The 23,380-nt window shown below is 38.6% G+C and overlaps 1 protein-coding gene across 2 annotated transcripts in view; it reads right to left on the minus strand.

Moving 5' to 3' along the window:
* Window positions 1-3,207: 3,207 nt before the first annotated feature.
* The window catches only part of IBTK (inhibitor of Bruton tyrosine kinase), a 55,569-nt gene continuing 35,396 nt past the window's right edge, over window positions 3,208-23,380 (minus strand). The window contains exons 22-29 of one of the 2 annotated variants that reach the window (XM_058835261.1): window positions 22,817-22,965; window positions 22,456-22,619; window positions 21,217-21,309; window positions 19,944-20,099; window positions 14,831-14,983; window positions 8,237-8,305; window positions 8,005-8,137; window positions 3,208-4,594 (exon numbers count right to left, since the gene is read on the minus strand). In XM_058835261.1, coding sequence (XP_058691244.1) covers window positions 4,469-4,594; window positions 8,005-8,137; window positions 8,237-8,305; window positions 14,831-14,983; window positions 19,944-20,099; window positions 21,217-21,309; window positions 22,456-22,619; window positions 22,817-22,965 — 1,043 coding nt within the window. In that variant the 3' untranslated portion in view covers window positions 3,208-4,468. Of the gene's footprint in view, window positions 4,595-8,004; window positions 8,138-8,236; window positions 8,306-14,830; window positions 14,984-19,943; window positions 20,103-21,216; window positions 21,310-22,455; window positions 22,620-22,816; window positions 22,966-23,380 lie in introns of both variants that reach the window. The other variant, XM_058835260.1, reaches the window with a different exon arrangement.

The raw sequence follows: 23,380 nt of genomic DNA on the forward strand, positions 1-23,380 counted from the left end.
TGAAAAGTTCATGCATGATTTTGAAGAATTGACCCCAAACATTAAAATTATGTGTTTTAAAACAATTCTGTTGATCTGCAAAGAATTTATTTAAATCAAGATTGAGGACTGTAATGATCTATCTAAACCATCATTTGACTCAGACTTTCTTATCTTGCTGGATCAGTTTCCTCTAAAAAACTGCAGTTGAGGGAGATCATTGTTCTCCCACTCCATGAGATTATTAATCCTGCTGAGGGGCCTGACTTTGCCTGGGTATTTCCAGTAAAAAGCATCCTCCAAAATGAGCCACACAAAGAAAATGCACTTGGCACAAAGCCAATGCTTCTGACAAACCCTTGTGTTCCCATGAAAACATGAACCAAGGAATTCTCCTCCCTCTTTGCAAAGGTTAAGACATGTAAATTCAGGCACTTTCACATGCTCTGAATGGAGCTGCAGAAGACCCAGCCCAGGCAGACACCAGAACCTGCAGAGAAATCCCCTGCGCAGTCCTCAGAAGCCACTCCAGGATCATCACACTGCCCTCACCTGACTGCCCAATTCTACTGTCTGTGACCACAGCTCAGTCACACACCACTCAGCAAGGCCCAATTTAATGTTTCAGGCCTGAGCTGAAATCTATATATTGTATAGAAACAGAACACTGTGAGCATTTCAGTCATTAGAATCACAGGAAATAAAACACGCTTTAAGCGACACCCTAAAGAGCAGACCTTCAACTTCTATTAGTGTTAGTTTCTGCCAGTCCTTATCTGATGCCATTGCAAAAGTTTTCTCTTTCTTCATGTTATTCAGGTGCCACAAAAAAGGGGGATAAAAGACAGGTCATGCTAAAGAAACAGCATTCTATGTAAGAAATAAAAACGAGAAAAAAAAAGAAAAATCAAGATAGAGAACGAAAGAGAAGCAGAAACAGAGAAATAGTGAAATAGAGAAATAGAGAAAGGAAAACAAAAGCAGAACAGCAAAACTGAAGAACAGAAAAAGAGGAAAAAATAGAAAAACAGAGGAGAACAGAAAGCAGAATTGTTGCTAGAACAGCAGACACTTCACCTGAGGAGTAGCTTCACCTCCAGCACATTCTTCACATCCAACTCCGTTCCTCCAGGCAAAGCCTTCAAAAGTTCCTAGTGCTGAAGGACTAGTGTAAAATGAGTTCATGCAGGTAGACTGTTAAAGCTGCTATAAAAATGGCAGGCTTTGATGCCATGATACACAGTTCAGGAAGAATTTTGTTGGAAAGCAAAAACTTTCTAGGTAGAGTTTGTGTCAGATATCATTCTGTCATACAAGAAAAATCTCACACAAGCCATTAGGGGGACTCCCTAAACTCTCCAGAACTTCTCTGCTGCATCATTGCTAAAACCCTTTCAATTCAAACATATATTGTGTATGTGAATTTGTTGGTCTTCTACAATTAATAACATTTTTTCTCAAGGTTAGACACCTGAAACACTACAAAAAACAGTCCCTTCCCTCTTGGCATTTCTAAGGTTTGCCACAGTTAGAGCCTTGAAAGGAGGGATTCATCTTTTGTATGCCTCAACATCTCACTAGACCAGTGTCCAGCACATCAGGCAGAAAACCTTTCCCCTCAGTTTAAATAGCAGGCTCTTCAGTGGAGTTTTACAAACTTATCTTGGAGTAAAAATAGATAGAATACATTCTGAGATCACTCGATATCTTAATTGACAGTTCCTGTTACTACAAAGTAACAATGTCTCTGGTGACACCCTGCAAATCAAGGATTAAGGGCTTAAATTACTTTATTCCAGTATAAATCTTTTACCTTTATATTTAGAATATGTTCTAACAAACCAGTGTTCTGTTCTGACTTGTTTTTACATCAAAGCTAGCAATCCTTTGGATAAGGAGGAGAGTTCAGACTGCCAAGGGGCTGCAGAACATCATTTCAATTGCAGATCAATTAACACAATCAAGTTGAACACTGTCAAAAGAGCTGAGTCTCTTCTTGTATTATTAAAAAAAAAAGAAAAAAAAGAAAAGAAAAAAAAAAAGGAGTAGCAGGCATGGGGACAAAAATGGATACATTTGAAATTCTAAAGAGTTCATTTTAAAATATGCAGCTAAAATATCCTATTGCAATCTCCAAATGATGCTAACCATAGGGTGGGGGATGAGGAATTCAGTTAAAAAACATAGGGTAGGAAGGTATCATCAAGATTTATAACACAAGCTAAATTAGGAAATTTAGTAATTTTTTCGTCAATGCTGTTCTGTGAGAGATTGCACAATCACTCTTTATATGGAAATTCCATTAAACAATACTGTCATATTAGTCACTAAAAACAGCCTCTGTCTTGAGGAACAAAAGTAGCAAAGGTTCTATAATTGACTGAAGACTCCCACTTTACTTACATTTTCATTTCAAGACACAGTGCAGAAAAGTTATACATTCCTCAAATGCCTTGATACAGTAGCAGCAAGTCCTGAAGGTAGTGCAGTATTATTAAAATTGTAAATTGCTTTTTTTTCCTCCATTTGAATGTGAAAAAGTTTGCAAGTTTTACTTATCCCTCTATTTTTTAAGAAGTTACTGAAGTTGGGGATAATGAATGATGCCAGGTTTATGTGACACATTTTATCCTTAATAAAGCTGTTCTACCACAGCAGTTTAGTGTTCTCAACTCCAGAGGAGTGGTACACTTATCATTGCTCATTTTTGTTTATGAAAATATATTATTACATATAACCAGTGATGATGCCTAAACAGTAACAATAAAATCACAACTCGAAAGCAGTCAAGCTCCTTGGCATCATCAATCAATGATGGAAACATCAATCCTCTTAAAATTTCAGAATGAGATTTTCAATAGCATATCTTGGAAATAAAAGGAGAATTAGCAAATTTACAATAACTTAACATTTGATAACAAATTAGGTTCCCACCTGGAAAGGCCTGCTGCTTCTATAGTTATTTCTCACATTACATAAGCTTTCTTTTAAACCAGACAGTTTCAGCAGGTCCCAATAAAATAAAGCCCTTAATGCAAGTATTATCATTTTAGTGAATGAATTACCAGAAAAATTTAAAGCAGAATTAAACCTACATCTTTCCTTGCCTGTGTCGCTTTAACATGTCCACAGTTCTTGTTTCCAACACAAAAGGTATACTTACCAATTACTCTAGTTACCTAAATCATTGATTATATATAGACAGCACATAAAAGTATATTAACTTCATATAAATCAAGATTTTATGGTTTATTGTGGTTTTTTACAATTTTTGTGGGGGATTTTTTTGGTGTAGCTTGACCTGAAATCAATAAGACATATCTACATCACTTTTTTCAAGATTTTTTTATCACACAGTGATCAATTCTTTACATTCATTTTCTGTAGATCTCTCCATTCCAGTTTTCCAGAGTTCATGAGTACTGACATTGCTTAGAAGTACAAGTTCAAACACACCTATACAAACAAGAAAAACTAGACAAAATATTGCAGATAAGGCTACCTTTTTTCTTTTTTTTTCTTTTTTTTTTTTTTTATATATATCTATAAATTTGTTTCAACCAGGCACAGAGAACTTTGGAACACAATATTGAAAGCCATCTATAATAATCTTTGCAGCTAAAATGTTTGCAAATTTCCCAGTCAAGTACTCGCCCTTATAGCTTTAACAACATACACACAGATCTTTTATTTCCTCAGCACTTCAAGTGAATCATCCCCAAACACAGCAGTTCTAAAACTGTACCACGTTTAGCAGAATAAACTATAGATGGGCTGATTATGTGGCACCACATTCTCTTGAGCTGTGTGATTTACTTCAAGACAGCGCAGGCTGCTCCAAGGCTGGGCTCACTCACAGCAGTGACAAACATGCCCAGCTGAGCTGAGCACAGGCAATGGCTGGGCATGGAGGCACAGCCTGGGGCACAACAGGGAAACGTGCTGGCCACAGCAACCACAGAACCAGGACTTGCACAAGTAACTTAAGAAAAACTGCAAACTGTACTTCTACAGGAAGTTCAAGCACAAACTTTTCCCCAATATTCCAAATTTTCAAGAAAGGTTTGAAGGACACACCACCCCCCAAACTTTTAAGGTGTTTAATTCTGCACATTCAATTCCACATTTAATCACAAAATAAACACTTGCTTTTCACCTGTTAATTTAACAAAAAACCCTTACAATTTAAGATTAGCAAATACATTCCCAATCTACAGCCTCATGTAACATTACTAATTGTATGTGTCATTAAAGAAATGCTCTCAAAACATACATACAATAGATACTGTGGGTAAAGGAGACAGTGAACACATTATTTCATTCTCTCTAACAAATACCTAGTGATTATGGGCAGTGTTTTAATGCTGATGTTAGAAATTACATGATTTTTATTCTTCCAGTCCTGTTTTACTTGTAAGAAGAATTACAATTTCAAAAGTGCACATACAACTGTGAGAACTGTGGAAGGGAGGACTGTGAAAAGTACGAATTAGTGCTTGTTCCACATAGGTGCTGCTATAGGTCCCTGTGGAGCCCTTTCAACGGTCACAAATTCTTCAGGGTTGTCAAAAGCTTCGTAGTGGACTAATAAGTCTTGAATAGCACACTCCTCAATCTGGAAGGAAAAAAAGAGTATGTATGTCAATGTCAGGTCTACGTTTACACCATGGGCATGGTTATGAACTGGTTTTACTGGTCCTGAATGCATCAGACCTCCTAATCAGGAAGGACTAGTAGATGATGCATTCTTCAGACAACTTGAAGAAACCTCATGTTTTCAGGCCCTGCTCCTCATGGGAAACTTGAGGCACTTTGGTATCTGCTGGAAAGGCAAGAGAGCTGGACACAAACACTCTAAGACATCTCCCTACTGGTAAAAAATTCTTAACACAGATGATCAAGGGAGACATTCTGACAGATCTTATGCTTACAAAAAAAAACAACTGGTCAGGGATGTGAAAGCTGAGGGCAGCCTTGGCTGCAATGACAATGAGATGCTGGAGCTCAGGATCCTGAAAGTTGGGAACATGAGAAATAGCAAACAACTTGGGAGTTCTAAGAAGACTATGAAGGCATCTGCTTGGAGAAATTAACGAAATTTGGCCCCAGAAAGAAGAAAGGTCCAGGACAGCTGGATGATTTTAAAGATCACCTCCACCAAGCTCAAGAACAGACCATGGCAGTGGTCTTCTTCCTAGCCAAGTAAGAATGACAGGAGGACTGCACAGACAAAAAAAAAAGAGCTCCAGACAAAGCTTAAACAAAAAGCATACAAGATGTGGAAGCAGAGAAAAGTGACATAGAAGGAAAACGCATACACTGTGTGACCACACAGGAAAATAAATAAAAAAGTCAAAACACATCTGTGGTAGAATCTGGTAAGAAACATGAAAGGCAACAAAACAGGCCTCTACAGCAGCAATAAAAGACAACATGGATCCACTACTGAAGGAAAAAGACATGGAAAAGGCTGGAGGCCTTCATCTTGGTCTTAACTGTAAAGATCAACCTCCAGCAATGGCAGGCCCTGGAGATCAGAGCCAGCCAAAATGACTACAAGACCACTCTCTAAAAACACCTTTGAAAAATTATTGCAATAAGGGTTGATTCCTAAGAAGTAGAAGGAATCAAATGTCATTCCTACCTTCAGGAAGGGCAAGAGGATCTGAGTGACCACTAGGTGATCCCCGGGGAAGTGGTACAGCTGAGTTTGAGTGGACAAGCTTAAGAACAGATCTCAAAAATGCAACCTGAGACAGACTGAAAACTGGCTGAACTCGTGATCTCAAAGGGCTGTGACCAGTGGCACGAAGTCCAGCTGGAGGCCAGTCACTAGCACCAACACTGAGACTAGGGTCAGTACTGTTTAACATCTTCATCAATTTCTCACAGGAAGAGACACAGTGCACCCTCAGCCAAGTTAGGAGCAGTGTAGAACTGGAAGGAGGGGCTGATATACCAGATGGTTGTACTGCTGCTCAGAGAGACCCAGACAATGCTGGAAAAATGGGCTACAGGGAATCTCATGAAGTTCAAGAAAGGGAAACACAAAGCTCCTGGGAAGAAAAACCCCAGACCAGTACGCACTGGGAGTTGACAAGCTGGAAAGTGGCCTGTCATAAAAGGAGCTGGGGTCTTGGTGGACAATTTAGCCTTTTAGCCAGCAGTGCACTCATGTGGCAAAGAAAGGTGACAGCCTCCTGTACTCTATGAGGGACAGCACTGCCAGAAAAATGAGATAGATGACACTTGTCCTCTAACTCAGCACTGGTGAGACACACTTGAAGTGCTGGGTCCATTACTTGACCTTCCAGTACATGAGAAACATGGGTATAATGAATACTCCAGTGACATGGTAAAAACACGTAAGAGCCCAGCACATCTGACACCGAGGAGACGCTGAGCACACTCCACTTGTTTAGCCTGGATAAAAGCAGGTTTAGGATGATCTTACCAAAGTGTATAAATACCTGTGTTGGGGGTTGGGTTTCTTTCTTTTGTACTTATGGAATCTTTTCCCTTAAGTTGCTAGGAAACTAACTATTGGGTACTTATGGGTACTTGAGAAAAACAAGAGTGGCCAAATTCAGGAGTGGGGAGGAGGGGAGGGGAATACCTGGAGATTTGGACAGGCAAAAAGACAGGGGCTGGAGAGTGGAGAGCTGCTAGGCCTCTCACTCTGGGTTTTGGAGGAGGACAGGTAGGCTGCTCCTTGCTGCAAGGGGGATTCACTGTCACCGCTGGAGCCCAGTCCTGTACTGCTTCGTCCTTTGTGTAGGTGAGCCTTTAGTCGTAGGAGCAGGATTTGGACTGAGACCTCATTAACACCTGCCTCACAAAACGAGAGACCTATCCCTGTCTGCTCAGGTGCCCGGGATCTTGGGCTCACCCCTCTCTGCCCTGCTGGGAGCTGGACTGCCGCCATCCCATCCCCGTTGTTTCTTCGGCACCGCTCTGACTTCCGCTGCGCTGCGGCCCCACACCTCCTGCCTGCTGACATCCTGCAGTTCCAGCCACACCTCTGGAGCTTTTGATACACCTTGCTACCACCCCGGGATTTTTGCTCATTCCTGCCGGCCCAGCTTGCTGTTTTTGTAAGTCCTGCTGAGCACCGGGCCCAGCTGCCCCTCCGGGGTTTGTGAAGCGAAGCCTCTCTCTCCCATCCCTCCCCGCCTGGGCCGAGCCACCATCACCTCGCGTTCCCCGCGCCACAGCGCCCCCTGCGGCCGCGGGGAATCCCCGGCCCGCCCCGTCCCCCGGGAGCAGCAGCGCCCCTGCCGGCCGAGCCCGGAACTGCACCGAAGGCCTGAGAAGGCGTCACTGGGTCCTGTTCTGTTTGGTGTTAACGCCAGAGCTGTTGTTTGTCTGATTTATTATACATACTAGTAAAGAACCGTTGTTCCTACCCCCATATCTTTGCCTGAGAGCCCCTTAATTTCAAAATTATAATTATTTGGAGGGAGGGGGTTTACATTTTTCATTCCAAGAAAGCCTCCTGCCTTCCCTAGCAGACTAGGTCTTCCAAACCGAGGCAACCTGCTAGGAGACAATAAAGACAACTGACCCATGCTCTTCTCAGTGGTACCCAAAGACAGGAGAAAAGGCAATGGGCACAGACTGAAAAACAGAAAATTGTATTTAAAAATCTTTTTTGGTGTGAGAGTGGTCCCTGGAACAGGTTTTCTAGAGATACCATTAGTCTTCATCCTTGCAGATAATCAAACACTGACTGGCTTTGAGAAACCTGCTCTAAACTGACCCTACTCTGAGCAGGGGTTTGGAATTTCCAGAGGTTCCTTCCAAACTCAACCATTCTTTGATGCTGCAAATGCATTTATCATGGACTCAGCCACTTTGATTTTAATAGAGACCTACCTTATCAAACACCAGTGTGACATTATTATTAAATTGTATTTAATATCATTATGTAAATGACATGTACTAATAATTAATACTAATAACTGATCTCTGAAGAGCCATTAGAAGCTCATGTTACTTTAGAGCAGCAGTAACTTAACACTTTACCTGGATCAATGCCAAAGGTTTTTCTCTGCTCCTAATAAGAGCAGCTTCTTGCTGGAGCTCTTCCTCTATAATAGCTGAGAACATGACAGGTGCTATCACAGGAGAGCTGGCTGGTGATGCTGCTGACCAAGGACTGCAAAATACAAAAACCAAACGACATTATGAGGCAACATCAAGGTCAGCACAACATGCAGTAAAAAAGTTCCAGATCCTAAGCCACTATCAAACTTACTTATGACTTTCCAGCTGTGGAGAATCCAGAACATTATCTTCCAGACCTGGGTTACTTCTAGTGTTGCACCTGGAGAGAGGTAGGAAAGGAAAGTAGAAGTCAATGGTAGAACATTCTCCTACATCACATTGCGAAATACAAAACTGCAGTAGAAAATTACAACAAATGTGTAGGGTTTTTACACAGGAAAGGCATTAGGATGTAATACGGAATTTGTTTTTAAGTGTGATACTGTGACTGAAAAAGACACTGATTCTCATTTCCAACTGCCAGACCCCAATGGAATTTCATCTTGGGCATAAATTCTGACATTTCCTAACATTTGAGGATTTGAAAAAGAGTTTCATTTCTGGTTGTTTATTTAAAAAACAAACCAAAAAAAGGGGCTTTTTTTATTTTTTACATGTAAATTGATGCATTTATGCATTTAAGCTGAGCTATGCACTAACAGCACTACCTATAAAAGTTTGTAATTAACATGAAATAGAAAATAATAAAGATAAAAAGAAAAATATTCAAGATAAAAAATTAAACTGTCTGGCATTCAAATTAAGTGTTTCATGCCAGAGAGCCAGTGTTACAATGTCAGTAGAGTAAATTCTTTGAGTGTAAACCCAGAAATTATGGACTTTCAGTACATATCCTGTAACCACCTCCCACATTCACAGGAACAGCATAAAACTAAAATTAACAGACTAAAAAAAAAAAACAAACTTCAAATATTTACATAGTTCCCAACAGGAAGATATTTCATTCAGTTGCAAAATGTTAACCTCTCAACAAAAAGAAGTTGACATTTGTTACACTGTATTCATTAAGAGACAAGTATACTTGTCAGAAAAATCCTACATCCGTAGGGAGAGAGGGCCCTATTCTCATGATTTAATACCTATCTTTGACAGGATGGTTTTGCAATTTCCAGAACCTTAAAAAAGTGTTACAGCATACTGTGACATGCAGGCAAACATTTTTTGAATTATTCTATGGTACTGCAAACAACTCTAAGGGCGTTGCTGTTTCAATATATCACTCTCAATTTGCTTTAATGCTTTGGTAATCCTTTGTAAGCGACCACAAGCTCTTGGATAAAACAGAAGAAAATCTATAGAAAGTTAAGAGAATTCCAGTAAGAACCAAGTTCTCTGTCTGAAATATTTTCCCCAGAACACAATTCCAAGGATAACAAAAAACATTATTCCTATCACCGAGTTGTAAGGGCAATTCTCAAAAAATCTGAAATCTAACATCCATCATTAAAAACGGATTTAAATTAAGTGTGTAGAGCTTTTTGTCACAAAACAGAATTTTTCCCACAAAACAAACAATGCACATTGCCAGGTTATGCATCCCTGTACTCAGTCTGAAAAATATGGACTGATTCTTGATGTATGTGACTGATGAGATGGGTGGAAAATGTTCTGGAAATGGATTAGCTGTACAAAGTCCAACTGGAAACCAAGTACTAGTGGGGGTCCTCAGGGACTGATACACTGGAACCAATCCTGTTGAGCATGTTTGGTAGAACAGAAAAGAACAGAACAGACTCTCAGCAGGCCACTGGCTGTGGAGAGGTTGGGGACGGTGCACGTTCTGGATGCCAGGCTGCCTTTCAGAAGCCCTCAAGAGGCTGGAGAAATGGGAAACTGCGAACCCGTGAATTTCAAAGACAAGTGCAAAGTCCTGTATGTGAAAGAGAACAGCCCCAGGAGGCACTACAGGCTGGGACTGACTGGCTAGAAAGCAGCAGAGAGAAAGAAGAATCTGCAGAGTCCTGGCTGGCAACAAGTGGAAGATGCTAGCAGCCAGTGCCTCTGCAGCAGAGACGGCCAACTGTGTGCTGGGCTGTGCTAGCAATACTGCAGCAAGGCAGGCAGAGGAAGTGATCCCTCCCTTTTATGTTGCATTTCTTCGTCTACATAGAGTATCATTCTCAATTTGGGCTCCTCAATACAAGAAGGACCTTGTCATATTGGAACAAATCCAGGATTACGAAGAACGTTTTTGTGTGAACCCGAAAGGAAGGCAGCAAAGGCAAGATCCCATTGCTGTCTTCAACCACTTAACTGCAGGATAGAAAAATGATGAAGCAAGAATCTTCTCAGAAGTGACAGATTAGAGGCAACATATACAAAAGGCAAAACAGTAAATCCCAGATAGATAAAAGGAAAAATAAAAATACCATATGGAGATGATTATCCACTGAAACATGTTGCCCAAATAGTCTGGGGTATCTTCACACTTGGAAGCAGTCACAACTGAACCAGACCAGGTCCTGAGAAACATCTAGTTTTACTTAATTGAGCAGGAGGCTAAACTACAGAATCAAAATTATTCTGTGATTTCAAAGCAGGACACTATGTTTTAGCTGCATCCGGCTCTGGGGTCCTCAGTACAAAAAAATCATGGACCTTACTGCAGGTCCAGAAGAGGCCACCAAGATGATGAGAAGTATGGAGCACTTCTCCATCCAGGAAATAGCTGAGAGAATTGTGTTTGTTCAGCCTGCAAAAGAGCAGGCCTTTAAATCAGAGTGATTTAACTGCTGCCTTCCAACACGAAGGGACCCTACAAGAAAGGTGGAGAGGGACTTTTTACAAGCACATGTAATGACAGGACAAGGCTTCAAACTGAAAGAGTGCAGATTTAGATTAGATATCAGGAAGAACATTTTCACTGTGAAGGTGGTGAGGCACCGGAACAGGTTCCCCAGGGAAGCTGTGGATGCCCCATCCCTGCAAGTGCTCAAGGCCAGGCTGGATGGAGCTCTGAGTAATGTGGTTTAGTGAGAGATGTCCCTGGCAAGGGCATTGGAACTGGGTGATCTTTAAGGCCCCTTCTAATCCAAACCATTCTATGGTAAGTTACCTTCCAGCTTTTACTACACTTAAAAGATAACAACACTGAAAAGCAGAAAAGAACCAAAGAAGACAAGGAGACAAACGCAGCCTTCTGTGCTCTTATACCGATGTTCTCTCTCAATTTTATCTGTTTTTCCACCCGCTTTAATAATATTCACCTTCCAGCACATTTGACAATAACTTATCTGACAGCTACACTTTTCTTTCAATTACCAATCCAAAGAACTCACAGCACCACTATAAATTAACCCAACTCTTACACTTCAAAAACTTGATGGCTTCTATACAAACAAGCCAAAAAACCTAAACAACAACCAAAAAAGTCACCTCAGCAGGAATTTTCCAAAACTAGAATTAATAGTTCCAGCATCACAGCATACTCTAGCAATCAATTAAAAGATAAACCAATGGGGCTTGAAAATGTAGGAAGAAATCCAGGTATTTTGCAGCTCTTTGTACATACGTACATCTGTGTTTCTTGCTAACAAGACACTCAGCCCAGATACTAAATCAATTGCAGATATTTCAACATGCTAAATTAATTCCTCAGCTGGCATCAAAATGACTAGGAGGAATGGAATACACAGGAAATGTGAAGCTAGCATATACTGAAAAAATGGAAAAAAAGCCTCAATAATATAGAACTTGGAAATCTGGATGTCTTAGAAGTTAAGATGCAGACACATAAATGGTTCTGCATGGAAATAAACCAACCAAATATCATCAGTACTGAACCAACCTGATTAACTGTTGGCTGAACTTGCCATGACGCTTATGCAGCCACCAAAATGTCCCAGCCCTCAGCTCCCTAGTGCTTCTTGAGTATTTGTTCATGAGACGCCAGGTCAGGTTTGGTGCCTCCCTGATCTAATAACTGCTCACAGAAAAAGAACACAAAGCCTGGTCTCCAGCAGAACCTCCTGGGTTTTGCTATACCATTTGAATCATGTGCTACATATTAGCTCATTATTAGCCATGACAGAACTAGGCCATTCCCACACGAAGATGCAAATACTTGTTTCTACTAAGACTCTTCACTGCTCCCTGGAGTAACACAGCAAAGACAACTCAGGCTGCCACAACTAAATCATGTCAGGCCTATGTTTTTATCTTGGACTATGAGCTACACACGCACAGCTTAACTCCCAAGGCTGAGGTGCCCCTGGAAATAACACAGCCATACCCACGTACCCCAGCTGTTGGGATGATCTGCCTCTGGATTAAATGTAGTTCAAATCACTACAATTCATGACATCCTTTACCTAAAAAAAAAATTATGTACTGCAAAAATTGGAAGGTGACAGTACATAGAAGAATGCTTATGTCACCATCCAAAATACCCTCATCCAGAGATCTAATAAAAATGTCTGTTTCATTAGTGCACAGTTTATCCAAAGGAGAAAGACAAAGCAGGAACATTAAGTCATGCAAGTATCTTCAGTGTCCCATCACCAAGTCTGACATCTACAGGTGAGGACTGCTTATGCTCTACATTTACATAATTTCTTTCCCCTAAAAAGTAAGGGGTAAGGGTGTGGATAACTAATCTTCAGAGAAATAGCCCTTAAATGCCACAGGTAAAAATCAGAGACTACTGTGACAAAACTGTACCATCAAAAAAATCAAATTACCTCAAACTAGAGACTTCACTCCTAAGTTTCAAGATGGAGGAACTAGTCACCTAGGCTCTTTACACGTAATAGAAAGAAATAAGCATCTTCAGAGAAAACTAAAAACCACAAAACCTGAAATAGCTTTGGAGGTGCTTTGTTTTCGAAGTGATGATAGTCAATTTAGCTTCTACAAGTTTAATATATCATCTTCAGACATTTAATGTATTAGACCTGGATTCAGCTCAAATAGTCCGCTTAGACAGCATGCAGGATGGCCAGATTGCGTGGAAGAGACAGGCCAATGCAAAAGGAAAATAAATGACTTTGTCATTTAAAAAAGATTACAGAGCTGTTGTGACAAAGCTAATAATAACATCCAGTGCAAATTCTCTTATCAGCAGACCTTGGCATCTCCCATACAACGAAAAGTTTTATTATTGTGCTAGCAGCAAAATGAACAATTCCTGTTCTGAAGATCTGTGTTTCATGTTTCCATACCTCCACTCACCACAGTAACTTCAGCTATATCACTCTGTTCCTGAGGAATGCCTCCCCATCACACACACTCCAAATGCCTCCTATCTCACTCCTCAGACATTATCCCACACACAGTGTTCCTACATTTCTACTCTCATTTTATTCTTTATATAGCAGTAAAACATGTAATACTTCTGTCCTAGGGAAACACCAGTTTTTATACAAGCTGAAAAACCAAAAGTGAGGACAAGTAAAACTTTCTTTTCCCCACAGAGGAGTCAGTTATTGAAGGACAATGGAACAGGAGTTATAAGAACAGCCTGATAATGACACAGCTCCTTGTGCACCAATAACTCCGCAAACTTCTCCCTCAGTGCAGCTGTGTAAATTTGAGTCAGGCTGTTCTGAAGTTGTGTTGTAAGAAGAGCTGTGTGAAGGATTACAGAAGTTCCCCCTCTTTACTCAAGAGCTGTGTTTAGGCTCAGCCCCTCAGGCCTTCCTTGAACTATGCCTGCAGCTATGGCCAATCCCAGCTTTGCTGTTCCTCAGCCTGATTTGATTTGCAGGTTTGACGTCACCCTCACCTGATACCAATGCACCTGTCTGTGCTCACTGTGGCTCATCCTGGTTTCTGTCACAGAGCCTGCCCAGCTCACCTCTGTTTGGCACACTGGGACTCTGCCTTTGCCAGGGAAGGTACCAGTCAGCCAGTTGTGCTGTCACACTTGGATCACCCTACCACTGTGGGTCAGCTGGCCTGCAGTGCTTCCAGATAGTAGGTGGTAAAGACTAAGGTTTTCAGGCTCTCTGTTCTGTAAATATATTTGGAATGCCTACCATTCAAAGTTACTCATGATAGGGGGAAGAGATGCAGGTGAGTGGGCAGTTCAATCATACAGACCTTCAAGAATAAGGCTGAGATTGTTTCCTCAGCTTAGGCAGCTATTTTAACCCAGAACAGTGATTCTCCTGGAGGTAGCAAGAAGATGCATGACTAAAACGTTTCAACCAAAGAGCAATATTGTCTAATAACTAGAGATGTAATTCATACGTGCCTTATTTTTGTCCTTAGAACTGGGGCCCCATGGTAATTATAATACACAGACACAACCAGTGCATCAATGTTTCTGTAAGCCTGCTTAAACACTTAAACAATGAAGTCATCTTATAAGAAAAGTCAGATTAGGAAATACCAGAACTTTGTTTGAATAAATTGGTTTTATCCATTCAGTGGTTACACAGAAATACTCCTTAGCAAAATGTTTCATGAATGCCATATCTCAGTGCTCATGAATACCTAATTTCTACAGAGGTTAGAAAATACATGTTTATCATTTTATACACATATACATATGCAAACAAACATACACAGACGTATTTTGTTTGGAGCATGAAGCTTTTATATATATATATAGAACAGAAACACTTTGAACCTGAAACACAGTATTAGCAGTGGCATTAAATTGTTTAAGTCTTTAAATTTTCTATTATTAAGAGTATTTCATTCATAAAATCTTATTAACAGAATCATCAGAAGAATGCTTTTTTTAATTGACAATTTTATTATTTCATTTTTCAGCAGAATTTAACACGTTATTGTGCTTCTTGTATAATGGTTGACCAATTAGAAAAAAATGCATCCTTACCTTACAGTGTTTTGGACTGATGAATCCTCAGATCCTTTATATCCGCATCTTTTAATACCAGTACCAGGTGAATTATTCACACTCATACATTTTTCTTCTTCCAGCACAAGATCACGGAATGACTTTGGCAAGGCAGAATGTAATGAAGATGACCTATTTAAAAACAACAACGAAACAAAACCAATGCACTTCATACTTGCACTTTCCAAGACTCCACATTATTCCATGATTCAGATAGCAAAGAGGCCTTTCTACTTACTAAAATTACATTATTATTTAGGCTTTGTATACCATCATTATCCTGCTAGATCCTATTTGATAAAGAAGTCATTTTGGGTCATATAGATAAAGAATAGGAAATAAATATCTACGAGAAAAAAGGAAGTCAATAGTTTTGAAATTTTATTAGAATTAAAAAAAAAAACCAACCAAACCCTACCCCTCCACCTATTTCCTCCATCTCATCCTCTTATTAAGCAATTTTTTTTTCATAGATGGCGTGTATTAGACAAGCTGTACCTTTTCTAGATGTGCTAGTCCTTGAAAAGTATTTTCATAAATCACAGTGCTCAAGATACTGTCGATCTAGCACAGGCTGTTTGCCACCATGAAAGTCAAGTGTTGCTGATCTTTTCTTCCCAAGGTACTGAATGAGTTACTTGTACCTGCTGGAGGCTCTATAAATCACTTAATACACAATGAATTCCAATAAAACTGATAGCCTTCATTTTCTATTACTTGTCCAAGCATAAGTTACTGAATTAGAGCCTGCATATTATCTTTCAAAAATAAATCATTATGAAAATATAGCAATTTAGCATCTTAGATATTATGAACACTTTCCAAACACAAAGCCTTTTCGTTTACAGAATTCTAGGCAGTTACCACTAGTCCTTGTCTTATCTATCAAGACTTTGGAATTAATTCTTCATAAATTTGCTTACATTTAACTTTACTAAACATAGCAGTCCTACTTATTGCAAAATACACAAAATATATCCTGAAAGAGCAGCTCTACTCACTATGTACTCAAAGAAACAAGAGATTGCTTGTAAACACTAATGAAGTAAAACAAGTAAAAAAAAGAAATATAAAATGCCAGTTGTTTGTGCAACCACCATAAGAGCAGCACCTCAAGTCAAAGACTTTCAAACTACATCTAGGTGGGACACAATTTAAGGTAACAAATATGAAGGAATTTTAAAAGTGAAATGTTATATCTGAAATGTTACAACAAAAGCATCTGAACTCTATGTATGATGTCTAATGTTAGACCACCCTGGCTTAAGTTTGGTTTGGTTTATTTTTTTTTTTAAATTTAAATATTGGATAAGCAGCGCACAAGACATAAAAAGAAGAATGGAAATCTCCAGATACAGGAGCTCAGAGTCATTGTGCACATCCTCTATTCCTACCACCAGCTAACACACAGAAGGTCAGACAAGTGTTTGACCAGACCTCTCCCAAACCTATTATACTGAGTAGGCATATTGTCCATGGGATCTGCTGTCACAGAAGCTGCTCCTGCTAATAACACTTTAAGTAGCCTACTTTGATTCGATTTACCTATTTCCATGAAAATTCTGTACTGCAATCAGATCTACTTGCAAAAGATAGCCAAAAAGAAAACCGACAAACAACATCTCCCAAAAAATCAGCTGTATCATTCTCAGTTTGCTAACCTATCCAAAACAATTATTTGTGGCTTAAAATATTTGTCTGAAAAGTGGTACCAAATTTTCTTAACATGTAACAACTCTACATTTCATCTATTCCTGTCTGATACATTGTCATTTTTATGTAATTTGCAAAATTAAAAAAAAAATAATTTATACATTTTTTAAAAAAAGAGTGGAATATTACGAAGCTTCTCTAAGCTGTAACTGCAAACCATCAAAACATGGAGTTCCAAAACAGCTGTTGATGTTAAATATAAGCTGGAATACTGTCAAACCAACAATCTAGACATCAGGATACACAATTGTTAATTCTCAAGAGAGATTTCAAATTTCTTTGTGTCTCTGGTCTTGAAAAGCTGTAGACTCTCCTGAACTTAAAAAAATCCCAAAACAATTAAGCAACACTCCCACTCCCTTGATCAAAGTAGGTTTAGAGAACTAATAAAGTCAACATGCAGTTAACTTTAAACTTTTTTTCAAAGTATTATTAGAGTGGTATTTTATTTTTCCCTTCTAATTCTCACTTTTCTTCAAAGGAGGAAACATAGGTTCAGTTTTCCCAAAAACTATGAAATTTGAGGTTTCTCTTGGTGGAAAAGGCATAGTGTATGACAGACTTTCAGTCAACCAAAAAAAGCCAGAAGGTCCCACACCCTTCTGGCAAGTGTGCTTCTCTGCATTCAACATCCAAGTTGAATATCTGATTTCACTGGAGCACAAGTTCTATGGCTTTGACTATACTGCATGTGTGGAAAGCTCAATCAGCTGCCAAATGCACTTAATAGTCCACTGTGAATTTACAGACTAACTCTGCAAATATAATATTAGAGTAGATGAGTAACACAACCACTCTACCTTACACGCAAAAATAGTTTGAACAACTAGCAGGGGCAATCAAATAATTGATCGCTTGCCTAAAGCAGCTTGAAGTTTATTCAATAAATGTTTTCTTCCAGCAGTGAGGCCTAATTTTAAAAATTCATATAGCTCCCACTGGTTCTGTGCTTGAACTCTTGAGCTACCGGTATTTTCCAGATTGGCAGCCAGAGGAACGCAGGAGGAACGCGTGGAATCACACACAGTGACCACATGAGCATTAGATTGGATTCCATCCTCCTGAAATACACCCTAGCCTTTCCACCTAAGATGGTTTGTGTAACACAGTAGGCCCAGCTCTTTCCAAAAACTGTTTAATAAGAACCTTAAGAGCACAATATACTTTTTGGAGACATTTATCTAGGGATATTCAAAAATCAGTTTTTATTTGCTTTTTAAAAGCAAGGAGCAATTCAAAGGCAGTTTTCAGTTTAAATAACACCCAATAAGTAAAGAATTATCTATCAGAGAGTAGATGAATAGTATGAATAAGTCAAACTATTTGGGCAGGACCTGCCTTTCTTAAACCTATGCTAGACCTTACCAGCATGCTGTCCTGCACATGCCATGGTAAGGCACTAAGGATGATCTTCCCCATGAGCCTCCCTGGAGCTGAGGTCAGGCTGACAGGCCTGTAGTTCCCACATTCTCCTTCTGATCCTTCTTTAAATGGGTGTCATATTGAGTCACCTCCAGTCACCTGGGCTCTCTCAAGTTGACCAGGGCTGCTGGTAAATGATTTAAAGTGGCTCAGTGGTCACCTTCAGCAGCTCCCTCAATACCCTTGGGTTGGTCACATCCAGCCCCATGGACCTGTGTGTGTCTAAGAGGTGTAGCAAATCACTGAGCAGTTCCCCTTGGATTATGGGGGTTTCATTCCAGCCCATGAGGGTGGGTACCTGCAGAATGACTGATCTTACTGTTAAAGACTGAGACATCAGGTGCCTCAGGATTTCCTTTATACTTTGTCACTGCACCTGATAAAAGGATGGAGATTATACTACACCTTCATTTTATTTCTATAAAGAATTTTGTATTTATTTTTTAGAATTTTTATATTGCACTGTCCTTATGGAAAATTACAACATTAGTAATAAGATTACAAATAGTGAATGGAGTATTGTTTTTTTAATATAATAAACGATAGAACTCAGTGTTTGCTGTGCTTATCAAGATCTGATTCAACCATCAGTTTCTCCTAGCAAATTTTAAGCCTCAGAGTTATAACAGCCCTGTGACACCTCCATTAGCTAAGGCAAAAAATTAACCTGCAGCTTGACCTGCAGAATCACCTGTGTCATGCACGTAGCATGTTCTTCAAAGCATTTGAGAGAACCAGTTTTAAGGACACAAATTCATCCACTCACTAGGCATCAGAAAATGAATCTTGCAAACCTTGTTTCTCCTTTTGTCAAGGTCTCAATTACTGTTCAGAGACCAGGAAGAGCCTGAATCCTTAAGTGCAAACCAACTAACTCACTGTCTCCTCTTTAAAATAAAATGGTGGGCTTTGTCCAATATTATATCAGAATAAATTTAAGGGATTGGGGGAGTAAATGAGACCCTAAATTTTAGTATTAGGTGTACATGGATGAAAATCAATTGAGAAGATAGAAAGCTTAAGAGTGATTGTGATGGGCCTGCTAAAACCTTTGCTCCCACTGAGGTACAACCAAGTAAACTACAGAAAGTTCTTCTAGGGTAACAGTACAAAAGTAATCTAAAGTAAAAGTCTAGACCTTCCTGAACAGGAAAAACTGGAGAAATGGACACATTTACTTAAATGAACTTCAAACAAACTTGTACTTCATGCTTAGAGCATGCAAATAGGTATTTATCCTGCAATAATTAAACCCATTAAATTTACATAGTTTGAAACTTCTACATTTTTATTTATGCTTTTATCCAATACCAACAGTAAAAATGAGGAACAAAGCATGACTTTGGCTAGCACCTCATTACATTTATTATAAACTTAGTTCAGTGAACAGATGATAAACTATTTTCTGTATTCAATACTATGGTATTAACTCAAACCCTTAAATTGTATGTGATCAGCATTCAATGTCATTTTAAATCCCCTATGCATCTTCCACCATAACAACTTTTAGAAGCATCCAATATTCCCTCCAGCTCTGAGACACCTAGATAAAACTTTGTTATCCCAATTTGTGTCAAATTTGCTCTAGTCCAAAGTCATTCCAGACCTCCCCCCAGGAAGGGGGACATTTTTCTTTATGTTTTTGACAGAAAAAAAATATCACTCTTAATGGTTTTCAATAACCCCTTCCTAACTAAGTTTCAGAGCTTGTCCTCAATCTTCTTCTATGATTTGCTTGGACACCATCTGCAAATACAACATCGTACACAAGAGAGCACCAGATGGGATGCAGTCTTCTGACTCAGAGCAAAATTTCAAATAAACTGCAACCACTGCATTTCCCTACCCCCTTTGAATTTCTAGATTACTTCCAAATGTAGATACAAATAGTTCAGTCTGCCTATTCAATGTAATAACTCTGCAAAGAAAAATAATTGATATTTGATTTATAACATACCACGCATTCCCTAGTTTTGCAACTTTCGTGGGTGGAGGTGGTGCAGTTACTAGAGTGGTAGGCTCTGGGCTGCTAGCTACTGATCCATTATCTTTTGCTGCCAGGGCAATCATTTTCCTTTGCTTCTGGGAAAGCTTGATTCCATGAGACACCATTCTGCTGTGAAAGGACATTGCAAAGAAAGAAGATGTAAAGATCAGTGTCCTGTGAGATGGCTCACCTTTCATCCTGCAAATTAAACTGAGAAATAACTCATTTCCTAAACAAAAATTACTTTGCTTAGAGTGCCAAAAGGCAAGGTGGGGCAAGACCTCAGATGGCTGGGAAGCAAAACGAAAAAAAAGGGTCAATTAGTATCAAGAGTGACAGAAAGAAAAGCATCATAGAAGTATTCTTCACATAGATGCTCATAAAAGAAAACATGCAGACTAGGAATCAAGTCACCACAAAAGGACTACAACCAGATGAAGACTATTTTTTAATATTGTGATTTTTTAGAGACTGTCAAGCTTAGCTCCCTTAAACCAAAAATATTCATATATTAAAAAAAATTATTTAACAGCATAGAGCCATTTTTTCTGTCTGTAATGATTTCCCTTTCTAAGCTATTTGGATGCTTCAGTCTTGGCTGTTTTGTTTGCAGCTTCTGAGTCTATCTAGCAAGCAAGCCTTTACAAGGCCACTGTCCTAACTACTTTAAAAGAAAGCCACATCTCAAAGGTCATGAGTCACCGCCTGTTCTCTTCCATATGTTGCCACTTAAACAACAATAGGTTTAATACACTGCCTTGTAAAAAAGCACATTTATCTTCCTGTGTCTTTTGGGATGCTTCTACAAGAAGAATTGTAGAAGCACTTGCTTCTGTCTAAAGAATCATCAACATCAAGACATGGTTTCTGGGAGAGGTCAGAGAATGCAAGACAAGAAATGAACTTCTCAAATCTAGAACTTATGCACAAGTAATCTCCAAAATCCTAGGGACAAGAATTCATTCTTTTTGGTCAGAAACTTAAAGGCTCAGCAGGACAGGCCACTTATTTAAGATACTAGCTCACTTGCTCTTTTGCAGTAGTTGACAAGACTAGAGGAAAATAAAGGGATACATTTGGTATGCTCAAAGAAAAACAACATAATGAAGTAAACAAAGCTGTTCAAAACCAAATAGGACAACTTCTCTCCTGCTTTTTTTAAACTGAATGGCCTAAACCACTAAGTAAATTCATAACAACCTAGCCTATCACACTTTTTTATAGATTTTGGTTTTTTACCAACCTTGAATTTGCCTTTGGCATGGTTCCACATTTCTGCATACTTTCTTCAATTTCCATTATGGTTCTTAGATCCATAGCAGGAGGGCTGGCAGGGCTAAATGAAAAATAAAAAGTTACCTTACAAGGCACTGATTTTTACTTACATTCCACAGTTCTAGCCTTCACTGAAATCCTCTAAATCATACATAGGATTGGTAACTGGTTGTATAATTTATGTCTGTTTCCTCAATTATGGCAAACCTCAAATAAAATGTTTTTGACAAAACTTTTATAAATATATACATTTTTAAGAGCAAACTATAAAAATACTTTCAAGACTCATTATACTATGAAACAAAAAGATGTGAACTATGATTACTTCAAAAAAATTAGATCCCTAAAAAAATTAGATACCTTAAACTATGATTACTTCAAAAAAATTAGATAGCTAAATAAGGATACTTATTTAGTAGTAAAATGTTCATGCTAAGTTATAGAGAGGCACTGCTCACAGCTCTGTCCCAAAGGCTGAATTAGACCTCTCTTTGAAGTACAGGATTAAAATTATTTCACATGATAAACAAAACAGTTTTTATAGTCAGACTGCTACACAACAGGTATCGATCTCTTTTTCATACATGACTGAATTACAAACTTCCACAGAAATGAGCATGAATTAAATTCAAAGCTTTACAAAAAACTATAAATTAAAATATGTGTACTTAAAGCCATCTGTAAACTAATCTGCATTATAACTCAATTCAAGGACAGGCTTTGAAATAAAACATAAGCTGCACTTCCTCCATCTCTCCTTACAGATAGAAAAGTAATACTCATTTTTTTTTATTATTGTACCAGTTAAACCTGTGGTCTTTATTTTTACATCCCATTTAAGTCTAAAGGCCTAAAAAATCTCTAAGTACAGTGGAGCTTCTAAAGGCTTCAAGCATGCTATGATTCTACAAAAAACTCTCAAGTATTTTACAGAGTATTAACCAAGGAGGTGTTATAAAAACAGGTAATAGAAGCATAGACTGGAGGCAATTAAAAAAAAAAAATATATATTGCATAATTTTTCTCAATGAAAATGTACTCCTTTTATTAAATTACCAAAATTTTGAGTTTTAAATTACCAAAATTTTGAGTTCACATCTCAAGTAATGCAGAACCATTTGGAAGAGCAGACAGCTTTTTAGTCTGAATAGAACATTATTAGCTTTCCCTACTAAGTGTAAAACAGTGACTGTAAGTATTACTGCACCTGAAACTGGCTGCTACCCAATTGGGAGAGCTTGCAGAGTTGTGTCTGGCACTGGGAATGGACTGTGGAACAGACTGTGTCAATGCTGATGCCCCCTTGTATGACTTCATCTCCTTGTTAGGGTGAGAGGGTTTCACACCCTGACCGCATACTTTGTCCTTCATCTAAAAATCAGGCAGAAAATTGCTGAATAAACACTACAAATACTAAATTTTATTTTCTTAATCAAATAAACAATAATTCCACAAAGTTGTCTACTCCATTGTAAGCACAATAGCATCACAGAAAGACTCTAAAATACAAATTCTGCTTTTGATGGGCTAGATAAACACAAAAAAAAATCGGTAAGAGGAAATCTAACCTCAGTCCTCTCTGGATGAAATACTTTTGTGAAGTCAGGGGACTGCAAGTCTCTGGGACTACCCACTCCTGCGTAACTACCTTCGGAGTCAGATGTTAAGAGTTCTGGAAGTGATTCTACTGAGTTAGCTTTATCCAGTTTTACTGAACCTAGAAATAAGAAAAGATAGTAGAACTATTAAATCATGAACTATTAATATAATAGAACATATATTAGATATATATTCCATATAATAAAATATAAATTATTAACATTAGCAATGATTAACAAACAAAAAAAATTATTCACTCCATATGATGAATATAAAACAAGCAAGTTTACCTAGTCCAGAATACTAGCCAGTGCTAAGTATAAGCAAATTTTTGGCTAGCCTAAGTATTTTTTCAGAATAACATTACTCCAAGTTTTTTCTTTGTCTCACATAAACAAATAACAACAACACTTTTCTTTTGAATTCTTCTACCATCTTTTCAATAAAAGTGGCTAATTTATTATGTTTCAGAAATAAAATCCCACAACGCATTAACAGAAATGTTCCACATACTAAAACCACGTGAGAAAATG

This window comes from Poecile atricapillus, chromosome 3 (genome assembly GCF_030490865.1).
Source record: "Poecile atricapillus isolate bPoeAtr1 chromosome 3, bPoeAtr1.hap1, whole genome shotgun sequence".
Taxonomy (NCBI): domain Eukaryota; kingdom Metazoa; phylum Chordata; class Aves; order Passeriformes; family Paridae; genus Poecile; species Poecile atricapillus.